This window comes from Lycium barbarum, chromosome 2 (assembly GCF_019175385.1).
Source record: "Lycium barbarum isolate Lr01 chromosome 2, ASM1917538v2, whole genome shotgun sequence".
In the NCBI taxonomy this organism is placed as follows: domain Eukaryota; kingdom Viridiplantae; phylum Streptophyta; class Magnoliopsida; order Solanales; family Solanaceae; genus Lycium; species Lycium barbarum.
This window is the reverse complement of record NC_083338.1, coordinates 2,265,237-2,286,512: the sequence shown is the minus strand read 5'-3', so window position 1 is coordinate 2,286,512 and position 21,276 is coordinate 2,265,237. Positions and strand designations below refer to the sequence as shown.

General features: G+C 34.1%; 3 protein-coding genes across 5 annotated transcripts; 2 read left to right on the top strand and 1 right to left on the bottom strand.

Annotated features, from left to right (window-relative positions):
- Positions 1 to 2,826: 2,826 nt before the first annotated feature.
- On the bottom strand, positions 2,827 to 4,542 carry LOC132629212 (putative clathrin assembly protein At1g25240). The gene has a single exon (XM_060344929.1). It carries the CDS (start codon positions 4,280 to 4,282, stop codon positions 3,092 to 3,094), a length of 1,191 nt encoding a protein of 396 aa, XP_060200912.1. The 5' UTR covers positions 4,283 to 4,542; the 3' UTR covers positions 2,827 to 3,091.
- A 2,500-nt stretch (positions 4,543 to 7,042) lies between these two features.
- On the top strand, positions 7,043 to 11,306 carry LOC132625833 (G-type lectin S-receptor-like serine/threonine-protein kinase At1g11330). Of its 2 annotated transcripts, XM_060340416.1 has the most exons (7): positions 7,045 to 7,198; positions 7,352 to 8,575; positions 8,929 to 9,221; positions 9,327 to 9,537; positions 9,630 to 9,867; positions 9,966 to 10,116; positions 10,959 to 11,306. In XM_060340416.1, the coding sequence occupies exons 2-7, from the start codon at positions 7,594 to 7,596 to the stop codon at positions 11,238 to 11,240; spliced, it is 2,157 nt and encodes a 718-aa protein (XP_060196399.1). In that variant the 5' UTR covers positions 7,045 to 7,198; positions 7,352 to 7,593; the 3' UTR covers positions 11,241 to 11,306. The 2 variants fall into 2 exon arrangements, with proteins under 2 accessions (XP_060196398.1, XP_060196399.1); XM_060340415.1 differs by having other exon boundaries at positions 7,043 to 8,575.
- Positions 11,307 to 14,254: 2,948 nt separating this feature from the next.
- Positions 14,255 to 19,971, top strand: LOC132625835 (G-type lectin S-receptor-like serine/threonine-protein kinase At1g11330). Of its 2 annotated transcripts, none has more exons than XR_009577006.1 (6): positions 14,255 to 17,263; positions 17,515 to 17,807; positions 17,892 to 18,102; positions 18,413 to 18,523; positions 18,620 to 18,770; positions 19,557 to 19,696. XR_009577006.1 is itself a non-coding variant. In XM_060340417.1 (6 exons), the coding sequence occupies exons 1-6, from the start codon at positions 15,964 to 15,966 to the stop codon at positions 19,836 to 19,838; spliced, it is 2,400 nt and encodes a 799-aa protein (XP_060196400.1). In that variant the 5' UTR covers positions 14,255 to 15,963; the 3' UTR covers positions 19,839 to 19,971. The 2 variants fall into 2 exon arrangements, 1 of the variants encoding a protein (XP_060196400.1); XM_060340417.1 differs by having other exon boundaries at positions 18,568 to 18,770; positions 19,557 to 19,971.
- Positions 19,972 to 21,276: the final 1,305 nt, after the last annotated feature.

Sequence of the window (21,276 nt, the reverse complement as noted above, 5' to 3'; positions counted from 1 at the left end):
TTTTCCAATTTCGTTTATATATATATATATATTTATCCTATTTCATTGGTATATGTATTCCTATTTCGTTTTTATATATAAAATTATTTTCCTATTTTTTTATATAAACAAAATACAAAAATACAAAAAAATTATTTTCATATTTCGTTTTTAGATGAACGAAATAATTTTTTTTTCTTATTTCGTTTTTTAATAAACAAAAAAACAAATAGTTGTAAAGTCAAGACATAACTTTATTTTGAATATAAATATAATTCTAAAAAATATAAGGAGAAAAACTAGTTGTAAAGTCGTCAAACTTTAGATGGTCATAACTTTGCGCTCGGACGTCCGTTTTACGCGTTTTTGTTTTTTGAACTTGCGTATTTTTTCGAGATCTATGCGGACAAACCGGGCCGAGCCGATTTTTAAAAAAACAGCTTTTATCCTATTCAATTTTGATTTCCCCCCAAATTGGCGTGAAATTTTCAGTTTTATTTACTTATAAGATGATGATACGCAATAGATTTCAACGTAAAATCTTGGGGTAATGTAGCTGTGAATGTCAATTTTACTTCTGCGGTTTCAATTTTTGAAAATAAAGCTGACTAATTTTCTCGACATATAAAGTTGACTAATAAACGAAATACAAAAAAGAAAAAAAGAAAAAATATACTATTTCGTTGATATACCAACGAAATGCATCAACGAAATGCAAAATAAAATAAAATATATATATATATTTTCCAATTTCGTTTTGATATGAATGAAATAAAAAGAAATTCATATTTCAAATAAAATAAAAGAAATAATATATATATATATATATATGTATTTATTCCTATTTCATTGGTATATAAACGAAAAAAAATAATTATTTTCCTATTTCGTTTTTATATAAATGAAATACAAAAAAAAAAAATATATTTATCCTATTTCATTGGTATATGAAATATATATATATGTATTCCTATTTCGTTTTTTAATAAACGAAATACAATTTTTTTTACTATTTCGCAGATATACCAACGAAATGCAAAAAAAAAATAAAAAATAAAAAATAAAAATAATAATAAAAAATAAAATACATATATATATATATATATATATATATATATATATGTATTCCTATTTCGTTTTTATATAAACGAAATGAAAATAAAATTATTTTCCTATTTGTTTATATAAACGAAATACAAAAATACAAAAAAAATTATTTTCATATTTCGTTTTTGAATAAACGAAATACAATTTTTTTTTTTTTACTATTTCGCAGATATACCAACGAAATGCAAAAATAAAATATATATATATATATATATTTTCCAATTTCATTATATGAACGAAATTAATTTTTTTTATCCTATTTCGTTTTTTAATACACGAAATGCAAAAATAAAAAAAATAAAAATATATATATATATAATTTCTTATTTCGTTTTTTTATTCACGAAATGCAAAAAAAATAAATTAAAAAAAATTGTTGCATTTCGTTTATTAATTCACGAAATGCAAAAAAAAAATAAAAAAATTGTTGCATTTCGTTGATTAACTCACGAAATGCAAAAAAATAAAAATAAAAAAATTTGTTGCATTTCGCTACAAGTGTAGCGAAATGCAACAAAAAAATCCGGCTATGAACAGTGCTTGTGTGGGTATTTCGTTGGATAACCAACGAAATACCCATTGTGGTATAAAAAAAAAAGGCAGCCTATTTTGGTCTAATGACTGCAAAAATAAGCCATTTTGGCTCCGGACTCTTGCCACGAACATGAAGTAATATTTTCAGTGAGAATTTATATAATCGACTCCAAATTGTTTGGATTTAAAGCAAATATCTGTCTTTCTTATATTGTACAAATCAATATTTGACCCAAATGTTTTTGACACTTTTGTATTTGTTAACCTCCAGTTTTCCAAATCACCTTCTCTATTTCTTTTTGTTTATTGGTGGAAACTCAAACTGTAATATGTCTTGACCAGAGGTCTACATAATTAACAGTACCACAATTTATTTAAAAAGATAAAAAACTAGAATAATATAAAGGACAAAGTAGAAATTAGAATATGAATAAAAACAACTCAAACAAGCCCGCCCCCACCCCCACCCCCGCCCCTTTTTTTTCTTTTTGTTGTTTGCTCAAAAGGAAAAAATTATCACATTCATAATTATTATTATAGTAGTGCATGAGTTGATTTTCCTTGGGTACCATATACCAAGAGATCACTTACACAAGTGTATTCAATACAAAAAAAGGAATAATAATATTATCCCATAGAAATTTACATCCATATTTTGATAAATCATCTGTCACTTGATTCGCTTCCCTATGGACATTTTGTGTAGTTGGTAGCTTACCTCAACAAGCACCAACCTGCGGTCGTCAATGATAACCAAGAACATGCATCAAGAACTTCGTCGCCACTGGTAAATTAAACCATAAGGAAAGTCTTTATTGCACGGCATAGACTTGATTCGTTGCAAGGTACCACTGGCTAAAGGTCTTCCTAATTTTGAGAAAGCCAATAGTTCATTCTCCTTTGTCATTCCTAATTGTTCTCTCCATCCCGACATTTTTCCGGGGTGATTCCTGTTGAAGCATATACTCAGGAGTGGGTGCAAGGCAGAAACTTCCTATTCACTAGATAGAGAAGATCATTAAGATTTTGCGATCCACCAAATTTCTTTAAATTCCAAGAGCTTCGACCACCTTGCCATTTGTTTCCTCTTAAATGAATCTTACATATTAAAACTTGTAGCAACCTCAAGGGGTCTTCACCAACATAATTCTTGTGTGCAGCAATAACAACAACAACAATATATTTAGTGTAATTTCATAATGGGGATGCATGGTAAGATGTACGCATATTTTACCCTACCTTTGTGAGGTAGTACAGAGGCTGTTTCCGATAAACTCGGCTCAAAAGAAGTGAAAATCGTAGCTCTTGTGTGTAGCAGTGCTTTTAAATGACTCAAACATGTAGAAGAATTCCTTTAACTAATATCTATAGTGATACAAATATGTAAATAATGTTTCCTTTTTCTCTTTTTCCATATCTTAAGATTTGTGTCACCAATGCATCTGAAAGTTTCCACATACAGTCATCATTGCTATAAGAAGCTAATTAGATCTGGTAACTCTTGAGGTTTACTAGGTACATTATTTGTACAAGTTTCAAAAGGATTAATTGAATTTGGTGCAACTTTAATTAGTACTCCATCATTTTGCATCAAATCTTCATCAAACTTCTCCCAATCATCAGTAATCACTGTCCTCAATTTCGTCTGCTTTTCGAGATTTTGATCACTAGTTTTTTCATGCACCACAATGGTTTTACACAATTGCGCGTCTTTTTCAGAAACCCCGTTGATAATTTCTTCGAGTTCTTTGATATCTTCATCAGGGATTTGCTCGATTCTTGGACACTCTATTGCATTTTTCACCCCAATACTTCGACATAGCTCGAAATAAAATGACAATTCTTCACCTTGGATCTTTGCTTTTTGCACGATCCTAAGTGCCATGCTAGCTTCGACTTTTCCAGCAGAATAAATCCGTAACAGAATTCTAGCAACTCCGTTGCAAATTCTGCTGTAAACGTCGAAGACTTCGATCATGACACAATCCATAGCTTCAAGAACAAGAGGGACAACAGCCGTATCACATAATGGCCTAGTTTCGAGCAACATATCGAGCAAAAATTGCAATTTTTGAAGTAGGACAAGATCTTGAATCATCGAATATCGTCCTTCACCAACAACAATAGTATAATTATTATTATTATTATTATTGTTGTTGTCGTTGTTGACGTGTTCCAAGTTTTGCAAGTTCCTTCTTTCTTGCAAATTCATAAAAAGAAGGGAGGATTTTTGGTCAAGATAGGTGAAATAAGCACGAATGAACGCGTTTATTCCCCAAATCTTGGAAGGATCCAAGTGGCCATCTTCGAAATTCCAGAGATCGAATGGTAACCTTCCAATCCTTTGAATTGCGGGGATTTTTGAACTATAGACCCCATGCATGAGCATTAATCCTTTGATTGCAACAACCCAACTCCTCGTTTTTTCCATACGTAACGAAATTGACCATATGAGAGATTTTAGGTGGCTAGGAGATAAACGTAACCACTTATAAACACGATCAACGTTTTTCATATCGATTGAATATTCGTCGTGGCTGGTGGCTTTGATTATTGCAACTTCCATTTCTGGATTTCGAAATGATGTTCGTCTTGATAGGCTAGCTAGCCATATGCTATTTTGATCTTTGAGTAAACCGGAAGCTTTTCTCCATAGCCTCATTGTTGTATATTTGGGTTGTTATTTTCTAAGCTTTGTGTTTTGCCCTGCTTTTTTCCTCTTTCTTTCTTATTCTTGATATTCAAGTTTTTGATTTGCTAGTAAAAAAATGGGCATTTGTTTAAGGAATTGGAAACAAAAAAACAAAAAACAAAACAAACAAAAAAATAAAGAAAGAGAGAGTTGGCTAGTAATGGAAACTCAAAACACATGGCATAAGTTATAACGAGCCGGCCAAAAGTATATAAAATAAAGGGAATCCCATTTTGTGAGTTTGTTAGAATTACTAATTTTGTGTATTTGATATTTGTTCTGTATGAAGTGTCTCTTGTGTATTGGAACAATTGTTTTTTGAGTTTTTTTTGTTTTGTTTTCTGGTAAATAAGTCAACTATTTTTTCAAGAAAAAAAAAACACTCTTAATTGTTTTTAATCAAAACAAGCATGCATTTGCGTTCGCGTAAGAGAGGGTTGACTAGGTAAGAAATAAATTTAGTTATTTAGTACATTGAATCATAGCCGGTTAGATATTTGGTAATATTTGGAGGTCTTAAATCAACAGACACATCTGTTCGTGAAAGGATATGACTATTCTGAAAAGTCATCTCTTAATTTATATAAATACTCAATTTTGACAATGAACACTATATAGGAACTTGGACTTAGATACGAACTTTATCGCTAACCCTGTTCCTAAATTTCTCATAGCTAATTTATTTTAAATAATTTGTTATTAATCCGTCCCTAAATTGAATTAGCGACAAACTTTTCTCTTTCTGTCGATAATTCTTATTTGTTTCATTTTATGTGACGTGATTCGGTGTATGTGCGTTAGATTGCCTAATATTTCGAAGTAAATTTGGATATAGAATCTTCAACTTTTTCATATTCATTTTTCATCACATCCAAGTGCCAAGGTAATGCTTTCCTAGGTGAGCATGTCCAATGATATCTGTATTATCAGGACTCGTCATAAATTGACAAATTTTATACTCTGTCTGTCAGCCTAGCGCGATCCTCCTCTTTTGCCCCAGCTTGGGATCTGCAATGTGAGAGAGGGAGTTTAATTATCTAAACTAATAATAATAATAATAAAAACTAGACAAAAAAGTAATTCTTCAACAATTTCTTTGAAAATAACACAAATAATACAGAAAATTAACCAATATATAGAACAGTCCAAAGGACCATTATTCTCGGAAACTGGCAACTTGTTTTTTGGTTACATGATCCTTTTCTCTTTGTTTTTCAGATTGCTAATGGTAAAAAAAGGGAAGTAAGGAATGATTAACTGGGGTGAAGCTACTATATAACACTCAATGGTAAAAACTTACTCGTATATATGTTCACATGAGATCAATGAAATATCTTGCATACATCTATTTATCACCAAACCATTTAATGATATACATTCTCGCTTCAATTTTTAACTATTAAAATTAAATTAATTGATTTGATATAACTATTCAATGTAGATAAGTATTTGCTATGATTCAATTGTGACCACTGGAATACTCCACTAAAGACTCTTCACAAGAACATATGAGGATTCATGTGCATTTATAATGTGTGCAATTAGCTCCCAACAGTTTCTATGGTATTGTAAAGGAGCTACTATTTCAATCACCAATAGTGGTCGAAGAAAAGGACATGTTGATTTTTCATATGAGATCCAAAGCACACTTCATCTATCCACTTTATTATGGAATTTATTGAGTCAACTACTTTTGTCGTGATTTTTTTAATTCTATAACTCGGGCGCACCTTAACTATTTCAAAAGATACCTGCTAGCTTCTAAGTACCAGCTAACTTATGGAATGGATGAGAATCCTCACCTTCAAATTAGGAGTATTGGATTCGAGCTTTAATAATGAAAGATAACCATTGATTAGGAGCGTTATGGATGAAAGAGAAAATAGGTTAAAACCCCCCTAAATTATTATCATTTTGCGAGTTTTATGCCTTAACTATTAGGTGTTCATGTTATTACTCTCTGGACTGTAACTCTCTTTAGATTACAAACCTCCGGTTGAATATGTGGCAAAATGTTTGGGATAACTTGGTGAGAGAAAGTCTTAAAAATGAGTCCACGTGGCAAACTGAGTTGGTAGTTTAGGAGGATTTTGTGAACGCCCATTAGTTTAAGTATGAAACTCGCAAGACGGTGATAATCTTTGGGGGGGGGGGGGCTAACTTATTCACTCAAGAAGTTCCACGTATACTGCGACTTGGAACTCTATGGAGGAGCTTTTGGGGCGTGATATTCACATAACATGTCATATTTCTCCGGGGGTATTTTAGTATGAGTTCATGATAGTTTAGAGGGGTTCTGTGAACACCTAATAGTTAAGTATGAGACTCGCAAAACGGTGATAGTTTAGAGGATTTTTAACCAATTCACTCTGGATGTGATCCTTCACCTTCAATTAGGGGTTTTAGATTCGAACATTTTGAGAATAAAAAACAGTTCAATAAGGAGCGTTTTACGCCAGTAGGCCTGGCTACTACTGAGGAACGTTGTGGATGAAATGGAAGAGATCCTTCACCTTTAATTACGGGTCTTGTATTCAAGCTCTGAGAATGAAAAACTTTTCGGTGAGGAGCATTTTACCCCCTTAGTGGACCTAATTGAGCCGAACCTGCTTAATCGAGCCAGTGAGCTTCATATACTCAATGTAACAGCCAAAAGAAAAATAAGTGTCTGGCTGTGGCATGTGAGTACTGTCAAGTGTCAACTTATTATCTGCAAAATGTGGACAAACCACTGTATAACAAAGTTAGAAGTGATGTTCACTTAATTGGGGAAAAATGCTGGCTGAAACAGACTCTACTGTCCCTCACCATTATGTGAACTTAGTCACTATAACACCATACTTTTTTTTGTGGTTGCAGATGCATATTACTCTGCAAATTTAAAAGGTCATTAATTCCAGCCTAATTCCAACAAAATCTTGATTATTTTTTTTATTTTATTTTTTTGCAGCAGAGAAAAAAACAAAGTGATGATGACTAGTAACCAAAATCTTCAAGGTTTTCTTGTTAACATTCTTGTTCTTCATTCTTTTTACTTAGGACTTTGCTTATCAATATGTACCATTAACATCACTCAGTATCTAAGAGATCCAGCAACTTTATGGTGCAATGATAACCTCTTCAAGTTGGGATTTTTCAGTCCTGGAAATACGTCGAATCGTTATGTTGGTATTTGGTATAACTTCTCAGAAACAACTGTTGTTTGGGTGGCAAATAGAGACAGGCCTTTGAAAGATTCGTCCGGGGTTTTCAAGATTCACAAGGATGGAAATCTTGTTGTGATGAATGGAATGAAAGAAATTCTTTGGATGTCGAACATTTCATCTACTTCACAGGTTAATCCGAATTCAATTACTGCTCAGTTACAAGGTGGGAACCTTGTTTTATTCGATAACTCGAATAATGGGAAGTTAATATGGCAAAGTTATCAACATCCTAGTGATACATTTTTGCCTAGGATGAAAATACCTATTAACTCTGTTAAAACAGGGGAGAAAACAGGGTTAAGATCTTGGAAAAGCCCTTTGGACCCAAATTTTGGGAATTTTTCGACTAGCATTACCGCGATTCTTCCTCAGCTTTTGATTTGGCAAGGGAAAAATCTTCACTGGCGAAGTGGTCAATGGAATGGTCAGGTTTTTATTGGGGTGAAGTATATGCGTAGCGTGCACACGGGTGGATATAATGTTGTTGATGATGAAGAAGGTACTGTCTATCTTACGGGTCTTGTTGACCGAAAGGAAGTGACAAGGTTCGTCTTGGACCCGAGTGGGAACTTGGTACAATCGTACTGGGACGGGAGTGAGAGGACTTGGAAGTTTTGGTGGTCAGCTATAGAAAACGATTGTGATGTTTATGGAACTTGTGGTCCATTTGGGAGTTGCAATTCATTGGATTCGCCAATTTGTTCGTGTTTAAGAGGGTTCGAGCCAAAAAATAGAGAGGAATGGGAAAAGAGAAATTGGACTAGTGGTTGTGTGAGGAGGAAAAATTTGCAATGTGATCAAGAAAAGAACAAAACAAGTAGTAAAAGAGATGGATTTTTAAAGGTGGAATTCATGAAAGTGCCCAATTTCGCTCAATGGTTACCTCCTAAGCTTGATGATGAATGTAGAAGCATATGCTTGAGTAACTGTTCTTGCTTAGCCTATGCTTTTGACACTGGGATAGGCTGTATGTCGTGGAGCGGAAGCTTGATTGACGTTCAGCAATTCCAAGGCTCTGGCACGACCCTTTACATCCGCGTAGCACATTCTGAACTCGGTATTGATTCTATTGCAGCAAACTCTCATTATCCTCGTAAAACTATTCTAGTTGTTCCCTTTTTCCCAGTCAATAATTCTTCATTAAGTTCGCGGAATTTCAAGAATAGTTTCTTGGTTTGCCTCTATAGTGTGTTCACTACAAAGAAAAAATGGGGTTTAGCTATGAACTTAAGCGCTAATCCGTAGTTAAATTGCTCATAGCTAATAGAATTATCTGATAATTAGTCGCTAAATACGATTAGCAACGAATTTCATTGTTTAACTACAAAATTTGTGGTCGCTAGTTCCTGCTTTTTTTTTAGTAGTGATTCTACTGTTTCCAGTAGTTTACATGCTTTGGTTTCATTGCAGATCATCACCGAGAGATCACACTATTAGCAATTCTGGTTATATTATTGTTGTTTACTGTTTGTGTCGGCGTATTTCTTAGCTGGTTTTGGATATCAAGGCGAAGAGGTAAAATATGGTTCCACTTTAAAAGGAACCATCAGTTGGAGGGAAAGAAAATCTCTTTGGAAGAAAATGTTACTAAAATTGATTTGGAGGACTTACCAATTTTCAAGTTTGAAGTGCTAGCAATGTCAACAGACCAGTTTCATGAGAACAATAAGCTTGGACAAGGTGGTTTTGGTCCAGTATACAAGGTAAACTTTTTCTTTTACTGATTTCTTCGAGTGGAGAAATCCGTTCCAACTCCCGTTGTTGTAAGTGTGCTGTCCATTAGTATCGTTTTCCTGTTTTGTTCGTAGGGGGTACTAGGCGACGGGCAAGAAATAGCTGTCAAGAGGCTTTCGACCGCCTCAGGACAAGGGATGGAAGAGTTCATGAATGAAGTTTTGTTGATATCTAGAGTCCAACATAGAAACCTTGTCAGATTATTGGGATGTTGCATTGAAAAAGAAGAGAAGATGTTGATCTATGAGTATTTGCCAAACAAAGGCTTGGATGTTTTTCTCTTTGGTTAGTCCTAAAAAAGCTCTTACTCATGCAAATGCCAAGTTGTTACGGGAATAAAATATTTTGAATGTCATTTTGTTTCGATGAATATTTAGATCAAACGCATAAAGGGATGTTGGATTTGAGCAAACGATTGCACATTATCGAAGGGATTGGCCGAGGACTACTATATCTACACAGAGATTCAAGAATAAAGATAATCCACAGAGATTTAAAGCCAAGTAACATCTTGCTAGATAATGATTTCAATCCGAAGATTTCAGACTTTGGCATGGCTAGGATATTCAAATGTAACCAAGATCAAGCAGAGACAAGGAAAGTTGCAGGAACCTAGTAAGTACATAGACATCCAATGTGCAAATTTTGTTCTTGTCTAAGAGTTTCCACGTTAAGCCATTTCTTGACTTATCGTCTAATTTGCATTGTCTTAGTGGGTATATGGCCCCAGAGTACGCGATCAAAGGGACGTTCTCTGAGAAATCCGACGTTTTTAGCTTTGGAGTGCTACTGTTGGAGATCATGAGTGGGCAAAAGGTTGCAAGTTTTTGGAATGAGGAGACCTCATTAAGCCTTGTTGGATATGTAAGTTCCTTTAAACCTCTGTTCTACTTATACCCCTCAATATATCTCGGATGAATATAGTCTCATAGAACCAAAAGGAAAAAAAAAACAATTTGAATCAATCTCAATACTCGTTGATTCCCAGAGGAGAAGAATAGGATGAAACATATGTGTGAAAAGTAAAACAAACATTATTTCTAATTTGACTGAAGTGAGAAGCAATTTTTTTTTTGATAAAGACGTTCATCAGAATCTAACTTGAGAACTTAAGAATGTTATGGCCTTGTGAAATAAGGTTGATCGACCAGATTGTATGTCATTAAACAATGGAAATTTTAATACAACTTTTTTTGATCCCGCTGGAAGGGAGCCCCCATATTATAAGAACATCCCTTTTGGTTCTTCAGTCATCCAGAGGTGTTTATTACCATTTTGCTTGTATCCGGTATCATAGTCATATCATTTCATCTTTTTTGGGAAAAACGATTTTCGAGTATCTAGGCATGCTTTATACCATGATCAATATAGGTGTCTTGGATTTCTTGTTTGGGGTCATCATATGTTTACTGTGGGCGACCGGATTAGAACTCTATTGGATTTCCTTCATATTCTGTCTATATATTTGAACAGGGGCGGATATGCCATTTACAGTATAAGTTCGGCAGGACTTAGTAGCTTTGGCTCAAATCTTGTATCTGTCTTAAAAGATCCATTTAAGTTGTACAAAATATAAGAACTCACTAACTTCAAAGGACTAGAATCCAGAATCCATAAACTTCAAATCTGGAATCCGTTTATGTGTTTGAACCTAAAGTTGTGCAACTCTTTACACCTAAAACCACTAAAACATTCTTTTTGTTCAGGCATGGGAACTCTGGAAAGAGAATGATTTATCAAATTTCATTGATCCAGTGATATGGAATCCCAACTTTGAAATGGTGTTGACAAAATGCACACACATAGGGTTGCTATGTGTTCAAGAATTTGCTAGAGACAGGCCAACAATTTCAACAGTACTTTCCATGCTTTCTAGTGAAGTTATAAGTCTGCCAGCACCATTGCAGCCTGCTTTTGCTAACTTCTATGATGATAATATTGGAGGTTCTGTAAATTATGTCACTTTGACAAACCTTGATGGTAGATAATTAACATGAGATTTGTGAACAGTAGCTAGATAAACATCTGCTTTAAATTTCTTTTGGAATTCTTTCTTTTGTCCATTCCAAACTTAATTATGGCGGTAGCCCAAATACTTACTTTCTACTTAAAGATATACTCATTACTCTCCAAAATAATTAACCATTTAGCTTATTATTGAAAATAAAATTGGGGCCCCCCAAATTTGGGGGCCTAAAGCTGTGCTTTAGGGGTTCTACCCTAAAGCCGGCCTTGGAATCATAGCCGGTTAGATATTTTGTAATATTTGGAGGTCTTAAATGAACAGACACATCTGTTCATAAAAGGGTATGACTATTCTTAAAAGTCATCTCTCAATTTATATAAATATAAGGACACTCTTGAAGTAGCATATAGAAAAATCTACAGGTATAAACACGAGCTTTGTTGTATCATAAAGGGAATTGTCTGTATTTTCCCTAATTTGTATACAGGCGATATCTCTTTAAGGAAAGTCGATTTATCCATGCCTCAAAGCCATTTCTCTTCTGATTATGATTTTCTATTTTTCTAACATGGCCCCTCGTCCATTTTATGTGACATGATTCGGTGTATGTGCGTTAGATTGCCTAATATTTCGAAGTAAATTTGGATATTATATCTTCAACTTTTCCATATTCATTTTTCATCACATCCAAGTGCCAACTTAATGCTTTCCTAGGTGAGCATGTCCCAACGATATCTGTATTATCAGGATTCGTCATAAATTGACAAGTTTTACTCTATCTGTCAGCCTACCGCAATCCTCCTCCTTTACCCCGGCTTGGGATCCGCAATGTGAGAGAGGGAATTTAATTATCTAAACTAATAATTATAATAAAAACTAGACAGAAAAGTAAATCTTCAACAATTGCTTTGAAAATATCGCAAATAATACAGCAAATTAACCAATATATAGAACCGTCCAAAGGACCATTATAGTTCTCGGAAACTGGCAATTTGTTTTTTGGTTACATGATCCTTTTCTCTTTGTTTTTCAGATTGCTAATGGTAAAAAAGGGAAGTAAGGAATGATTAACTGGGGAGAAGCTACTATATATATTACTCAATGGTAAAAACTTACTTATATGTTCACATGAGATCAATGAAATATCTTGCATACATCTATTTATCACCAAACCATTTAATGATATATATTTTCACTTCAATTTTTAACTATTAAAATTAAATTGATTGATTTGATATAACTATTCAATGTAGATAAGTATTTGCTATGATTCAATTGTGACCACTGGAATATTCCACTAGAGACTCTTCACAAGAACATATGAGGATTCATCTGCATTTATAATGTGTGCAATTATTTCAATCACCAATAGTGGTCCAAGAAAAGGATGGGAGAAATGGATTTGTGGTCCTTTACAAGCTTTATTTAGTTTTATGACCTTATATAAGAGATCTTCATTTTTTTCGCATAAGAGATCTGGAAAAAAAAAATACATAAGAGATTTGAAAAAGTCATTTTCTTCTATTCTCTTATTTTCACAACTATTTTAAAGGATACCTGCTACCTTCTGCTACCTTCTATGTACCAGCTAACTTATTTAACCAAGATTTAGATAGGTGAGAAGAAATCAATCTCAAGCGTTTTTTTTTTTTTTCATCTCTGTTGAAATTTGAATCCTAGCCTCTTGCGGTTTTCAAACACTTGCGTTAGAAATAAGTGGAACACAGAGATTTATACAGATGAAGATGAAATTCAAGAGTGTTTGAGAGTAACCAAACAACACCTTGCTCAGTAGGTAGCTCAAACATGCTTGTCACTTCATTAAGGAATGAGCCTGGCTATCACTGTTGAGCGCGGTGGATGAAATGGATGAGAATCCTCACCTTCAATTAGGAGTATTGGATTCAAGCTTTGATAATGAAAGATGATTCCGTAAAGAGAGCTTTACCCCTTCAGTGGGGGGGGGGGGGGGGGGGGGGGGGCTGGCTGGCAACCATTGATCAGGAGTGTTATGGATGAAAGAGAGAATAAGTTAAAAACCTCCTAAATTATTGTTATTTTGCGAGTTTTATGCCTTAACTATTAGCTAGGTGTTCATGTTATTACTCTTTGGACTGTAACTCTCTTTAGATTACAAACCTCCGGTTGAATATGTGGCAAAATGTTTAGGATAATTTGCTGAGAGAAAGTCTTAAAAATGAGTCCACGTGGCAAAATGAGTTTATGGTAGTTTAGGAGGGTTTTGTGAACGCCCAATAGTTTAAGTATGAAACTCGGAAGATGGTGGTAATCTTAGTGGGGGTTTTAACTTATTCACTCAAGAAGTTCCACGTATATCACGATTTGGAATTCTTTGGAGGAGCTTTTGAGGCGTGATATTCACATAACATGTCATATTTCTCTGGGGGGTATTTTAGTATGAGTTCATGATAGTTTAGAGGGGTTTTTTGAACATCTAATAGTTAAGTATGAGACTCGCAAAACGGTGATAGTTTAGAGGGTTTTTAACCTATTCACTCTGGATGTGATCCTTCACCTTCAATTAGGGGTTTTAGATTCGAACATTGAGAATAAACAACATTTTGATAAGGAACATTTTACGCCAGTAGGCCTAGCTACTACTGAGGAATGTTATGGATGAAATGGAAGAGAACCTTCACCTTTAATTACGGGTCTTGTATCCGAGCTCTGAGAATGAAAAACTTTTCGGTGAGGAGCATTTTACCCCCCTTAGTGGATCTAATTGAGCCGAACATTCTTAATCGAGCCAATGAGCTTCATATACTCAGTGGTTAAGCCAAAAGAAAAATAAGTGTTTGGCTGTGACATGTGAGCAGTTTGATGTTCGGTAAAAAATGCATATATTTACTCATTGTTGCCTCACATTCTATTACTTTTAATCGTTGTTTAAGTATTAGTTATAATGATATGTGATTAATATTATATTTTTATTAGATAGGAATAAAGCAGGATGAAGATGAAGAGATTTGGAACAAAGATTGAATAAAACGTGGAAGGAAAAAGAAAGAAAAAAAGGGAAAAAGGGGGACAAGGAAGGGGACATAATGATTACATAGATTGAATGGAAAATATGTTTCAAGAGTAACAGATTGAAGATTGAAATTGAATTAGTACGTTTGGAGCAAAAATTGAATAAAACGTGGAAGAAACAGAAAAGAAAAGAAAGGAAAAAAGGAAGACAAGGAAGGGGATTGCATAGATTGAATGGAAAATACGTTTCAAGAGTAACACATTGTAGACTGAAGATTGAAATTGAATTAGTGAGTTTGGAGCAAAAATTGAATAAAACGTGGAAGAAAAAGAAAAGAAAAGAAAGGAAAAAAGGGGACAAGGAAAGGGATTGCATAGATTGAATGGAAAATACGTTTCAAGAGTAACACATTGTAGACTGAAGATTGAAATTGAATTAGTACGTGGCAACCAAGTGAAGAATAAAAGAATAAAGAAGCAAAACAAAAGAGAAGAGCAAAGTCAACACACGCACCTGGCAGCCAGAAATATTGCTCACTGGAATTGTGGCTGTTATTCTAGTAATTTTTCTCCGTCCGAGTTGGAATTGTTTTTTTTTTTTAAATTCAAGCCTTTTGGTACCTTATAAATACCTATTCTACATAATTTTGAACCTAAAGAGAGCTTGGAGCCTCCGTAGAGGCCGAAGTTATAGGGTTTTATCTTTTCTTCTTTGTAATACTTATTTTTTCGTTTTTATTCGGATGATTTGTTGGTTTTCCTCCATGTCTATGTGGAGCTAAACTTTATAGTTATAGGGTTTTGACACTAGCGAAAGTTCACGTTTTGATTATCGGTTATATATATTGGTTTCATCTTTGGGTTATTTATTTATTCTTGGTCTTAATTGTTTGATTATCTGGCCAATAGTTGAACACTATCTGTGGCTATGTGAATTGAACCAGGGATAGGAAATTTGCATGCGTAATTAGAATAAATAAAGTTTGTTCGAGTAATCATTTCGCTCTTGAGGATAGGAATACCCTTTACCCTTGCTTAATTGATTACGGAAATTTAAATGCGTTCTTGTTATTTTCTAATGACTATAGGGATATAGGCATTGGAGTAACATCTACGGACTTGCGAAAAACTCGGAAGATACTCATAAAGTAACCTTCAACTAGTAATCCCGAAAATAAAATAGGTATAACAATTGGAAGACTCAACTGGATTGTTAGTGGTCATAGCCCTAGATTTATCTCTTATCCGATAAAAGTCTACTCTTTTCTGGTTGAAGTTCATTATTTGCTTTCTTTTATTTTTAGTTAGTTTATAAATATAACTTTGGATTTTATTTCTTGTTTAGATAATTAGCATTAGTTTAATTTAGTAAATAGTTTATCATAAGTCTTTGTGGATACGATATTGGGACTTGAATCCTATATTATTTGTAAGATCGCATATACTTGCGTGTGCGTTTGGGAGCAATATAGTTCTTTCAAATTAATGCACTGTCAAGTGTCTAACTTATTATCAGCAAAAATGTGGACAAACTACTGTATAACAAAGTTAGAGAGTGATTCACTTAGGTGGGGAAAAATTCTGGCTGAAACAGACTCTACTGTCCCTCACCATTATGTGAACTTAGTCATTACAACACCGTACTTTTTTTTGTGGTTGCAGATGCATATTACTCTGCAAATTTAAAAGGGCATTAATTCCAGCCTAATTCCAACAAAATCTTTATTTTTTGCAGCAGAGAAAAAACCAAAGTGATGATGACTAGTAAACAAAATCTTCAAGATTTTCTTGTTAACATTCTTGTTTTTAATTCTTTTTACTTAGGACTTTGCTTCTCAATATGTAGCATTAACAGCACTCAGTATCTAAGAGATCCAGCAACTTTATGGTGCAATGATAACATCTTCAAGTTGGGATTTTTCAGTCCTGGAAATACGTCGAATCGTTACGTTGGTATTTGGTATAACTTCTCAGAAACAACTGTTGTTTGGGCTGCAAATAGAGATAAGCCATTGAAAGATTCATCTGGGGTTTTCAAGATTCACAAGGATGGAAATCTTGTTATGATGAATCGAATGAAAGAAATTCTTTGGACGTCGAATGTTTCATCTAACAAATTGTCAGATATATTGGTTAATCCAAATTCAATTACTGCTCAGTTACAAGGTGGGAACCTTGTTTTATTCGATAACTCGAATAATAGGAACATAATATGGCAAAGTTACCAACATCCTAGTGATACATTTTTGCCTAAGATGAAAATACCTATTAACTCTGTCAAAACAGGGGAGAAAACCGGGTTAAGATCTTGGAAAAACCCTTTGGACCCAAATTTTGGGAATTTTTCGACTAGCATTACCGCGATTCTTCCTCAGGTTTTGATTTGGAAAGGGAAAAATATTCACTGGCGAAGTGGTCAATGGAATGGTCAGGTTTTTATTGGGGTGAAAGATATGCGTAGCGTGCACACAGGTGGATATGATGTTGTTGATGATGAAGGTACTGTCTATGTTACGGGTCTTGTTGAACGAAAGGAAGTGACAAGGATCGTCTTGGACCCGAGTGGGAACTTTGTGCAGTCGTACTGGGACGGGATTGATAGGATTTGGAAGTTTTTATGGTCGGCTATACAAAACGATTGTGATGTTTATGGAACTTGTGGTCCATTTGGGAGTTGCAATTCATTGGATTCGCCAATTTGTTCGTGTTTCAGAGGGTTCGAGCCAAAGAATAGAGAGGAATGGGAAAAGGGAAATTGGACTAGTGGTTGTGTGAGGAGGAAACCATTGCAATGTAATCAAGAAAAGAACAAAACAAGTAAAAGAGATGGATTTTTAAAGTTGGGATTCATGAAAGTGCCCGATTTAGCTGAATGGTTACCTCCTAAGCTTGAAGATGAATGCAGAAGCCAATGCTTGAGTAATTGTTCTTGCTTAGCCTATGCTTTTGACACCGGGATAGGCTGCATGTCTTGGAGCAGATTCCTGATTGACGTTCAAAAATTCCAAGGCTCTGGCACGACACTTTACATCCGTGTGGCACATTCGGAACTCGGTACTAATTTTTTTCCAGCAAACTCTGCATTTGTCTTAAGAAATTCATTGTATAAATGCAAATTATTAATCTAGAACCTACTAAATTAAAATGACTAGAATCTTGAACCCATAAGTTTTAAATCCGGGCTCCGTCTCTGCAACCAATGGATCTTCATTGAGTTCGTGGGATTCCAAGAACAATTTCTTGGTTTGCCTCTATAGTCTATTCCACTGTTTTCAGTAGTTTTACATGTTTTATTTTTGTTGCAGATCATCCCGGAGAGATTAGACTGATCGCGATTCTAGTGATCGTATCATTTTTTACCATTTGTGTTGGTGTGTTTCTCAGCTGGTTTTGGATGTCAAGGCGAAGAGGTAAAATATGGTTTCACTTTAAAAGGAAACGTCAGTTGGACGGAAAGAAGATCTCTTGGGAAGAAAATGTTACTAAACTTGATTTGGAGGAGTTACCAATTTTCAAGTTTGAAGTGCTTGCAATGTCAACAGACCAGTTTCATGAAAACAATAAGCTTGGACAAGGTGGTTTTGGTCCAGTATACAAAGTAAACCATTTTTTCTTCGAGTGGAGCAATCCGTTCTTGTAAATGCAACTGTCTAGTAATATCGCTTTCCTGTTTTGTTCGTAGGGAGTATTAGCAGATGGAGAAGAAATAGCTGTCAAGAGGCTTTCGACCGCCTCTGGACAAGGGATGGAAGAGTTCATGAATGAAGTTTTGTTGATATCTAGAGTCCAACATAGAAACCTTGTTAGATTATTGGGATGTTGCATTGAAAAAGAAGAGAAGATGTTGATCTATGAGTATTTGCCAAACAAAAGCTTGGATGTTTTTCTCTTTGGTTAGTCCTAAAAAAACTCTTACTCTGCAATATATATAATCAGACTTCTCTATAACAGTCATTCTCTATTACAACATTTAACTATAAAGGCCAAGTTTTCTTTGGAACCGATGTAATATTATGTTATATTATATATTCTCTATAATAGTATTTTGCTATAGCAGTAAAAAAATATCCACAAAAACGTCATTGTTATAGAGAGGTTTGACTGTATGTTCATTATAACTTTCTTGTTTTATCTCATACAAATGCTTAAGTTGTTACGGGAATAAAATATCTTAAATGTCATTTCTTTTCGATGAATATTTAGATCAGACGTATAAAGGGATGTTGGATTTGAGCAAACGATTGCACATTATCGAAGGGATTGGCCGAGGACTACTATATCTACACAGAGATTCAAGAATAAAGATAATCCATAGTATATAAACATTCAACGTGCAAATTTTCATTGTTGTCTAAAAGTTCCCACATTAAGCCATTTCGTTGACTTATCGTCTAATTTTCATTGTCTTAGCGGGTATATGGCCCCAGAGTACGCGATCAAAGGGACGTTCTCTGAGAAATCCGATGTTTTTAGCTTTGGAGTGCTACTGTTGGAGATCATGAGTGGGCAAAAGGTTGCAAGTTTTTGGAATGAGGAGATGTCATTAAGCCTTCTTGGATATGTAAGTTCATTTAAACCTCTGTTCTACTTGTACCTCTCAATATATCTCGGATGAATATAGTCTCATAAAACAAAACAAAAATTGAATCTATCTCAATACTCGTTAATTCCCAAAGGATAAGACTAGGATGAAACATATGTGTGAAAAGTAAAATAAACATTATAACATTATTTCTAATTTGACCGAAGAGAGAAGCAATTTTTTTTTGATAAAGACGTTCATCAGAATCTAGCTTGAGAACTTATGAATGTTATAGCCCTGTGAAATAAGGTTGATCGATGGAAACTTTAATACAACTTTTTTTTTATCCCGCTGGAGGGGAGCCCCCATATTATAAGAACATCTCTTTTGGTTCTTCAGTCATCTAAAGGTGTCTATTCCCATTTTGCCTGTATGACTGTATCCAGTATCATAGTCATATCATTTCAACATTTTTGGGAAAAACAATTTTTGAGTATCTAGGTGTCTTAGATTTCTTGTTTGGGGTCATCATATGTTTACTGTGGACAACCGGATTAGAACTCTATTGGATTTCCTTCATATTATGTCTGCATGTTTGAACGGGGGTGGATAGGCCGTTTATATTATAGGTTCGGCAGAACTCAGTAGCTTTGGCTCAAATCCTGTATCTGTCCATTTAAGTTGTACATATTATAAGAACTCACTAACTTCAAAGGACTAGAATCCAGAACCCATAAACTTCAAATCCAGAATCCGTTTATGTGTTTGAACCTGAAGTTGTGCAACTCTTTACATCTAAAACCACTAAAACATTTTTTTGTTCAGGCATGGGAACTCTGGAAAGAGAATGATTTATCAAATTTCATTGATCCAGTGATATGGGATCCCAACTTTGAAATGGTGTTAACAAAATGCATACACATAGGTTTGCTATGTGTTCAAGAATTTGCTAGAGACAGGCCAACAATTTCAACAGTACTCTCCATGCTTTCTAGTGAAGTTATAAGTCTGCCAGCACCATTGCAGCCTGCTTTTGCTAACTTTTATGATGATATTAATGGAGGTTCTGTAAATTATGTTACTTTGACAAACCTTGATGGTAGATAATTAACATGAGATTTGTGAAAAGTAACTAGATAAACATCTGCTTTACCAATTTCTTTTGGGATTCTTGCTTTTGTCCATTCTGACAAACTTAATTACGGCGGTAGCCCAAATATACGAAACTTATACATTGATATGTATATTATACGTACATTATATGCATAGCATATGTATATTTAAAGATAATATACAAAATTTATATATTTGCTGGCTATTTTATCCCATTTCCTTTTGCATCTACGTATGTCAATTCATCAAATATATTATGCTACAAGTGAATATTAGCGTCAAGAAATGAATCTTAATCCTACGGAGCAGGAGGAAATACATATATCTTGAATGTGCAAAGTAAAATAACGATAGAATCACTATATGTGTCTTCTATGAGACTGTTTGAATAAGCTTATAAGAGCCTATTCAGATTACCTGATTGAAAGTAGTTGATAAACATTAATTGGTGAAAAATACTTTTTGGTACTAAGATGATTTTATAAATGAGAAACTAATTGTTTAGATTGAAGTGTTGAAACTAATAATAAGCAGCTGATGTGTTTACTCATTAACCTCCATTACACATTTACTTTCCTCACATTAGTAACACTTATTACCTTCAAAATATCACCATATCCATAACTTTTGGGGATTCTGCAGTTTTAAAAGGGATAGTTACTGGGTATAAATAGTTTTTTTAAAAGTATAGAAATGGTTGAAATAAAATGCTACCGGGTATAATTAGACACGAGGTACGCGACCCGTAATTACTTTTTTACGGTGCCCACACAAATGTAAAAGAGAAATCTAATTAATGGGCTACAATTTAGCCCATTAACCAAATATTTCAGATTGGGCTATTTAGCTCATCTTTACACACTCATAATCAAAACTGTTAAAAGTTTCACGGTTCAGTTTGTTTTGATACCGTCATTTAACCTATACCTGCTTTTTAATTTATTTTTCAACATATATCACTTCAAACATACGGTGTCTAAAGTTAACCTTGACAAAATCAAACTTTGGGCTATTTAGCTCAACTTTACACACTCATAATCAAAACCGTTAAAAGTTTCACGGTTCAGTTTGTTTTGATACCGTCATTAACCTATACCTGCTTTTTAATTTTTTTTTTCAACATATACCACTTCAAATATAAGGTGTCTGAAGTTAACCTTGACAAAATCAAACTTCGGACAAAGTGTCTGAAGTTACATATGAGTGAAGTTCTGCATTTCTGTCTTTTTTGCCTGAACTTCAGTCATTTTTGTTTGAGCTTCAGCTATATCACAATGAGGTGATATGTAAGATAATTACATGTAACTTTCTGTAATAAACATTAATTGACAACATAATAAATAAATATGGTATCTAACCTATTATCATTACATGCTAAAATTCAATGATAGTGTTAAAAAGTTAGTACATTATCTATGCATATGACTTGAAC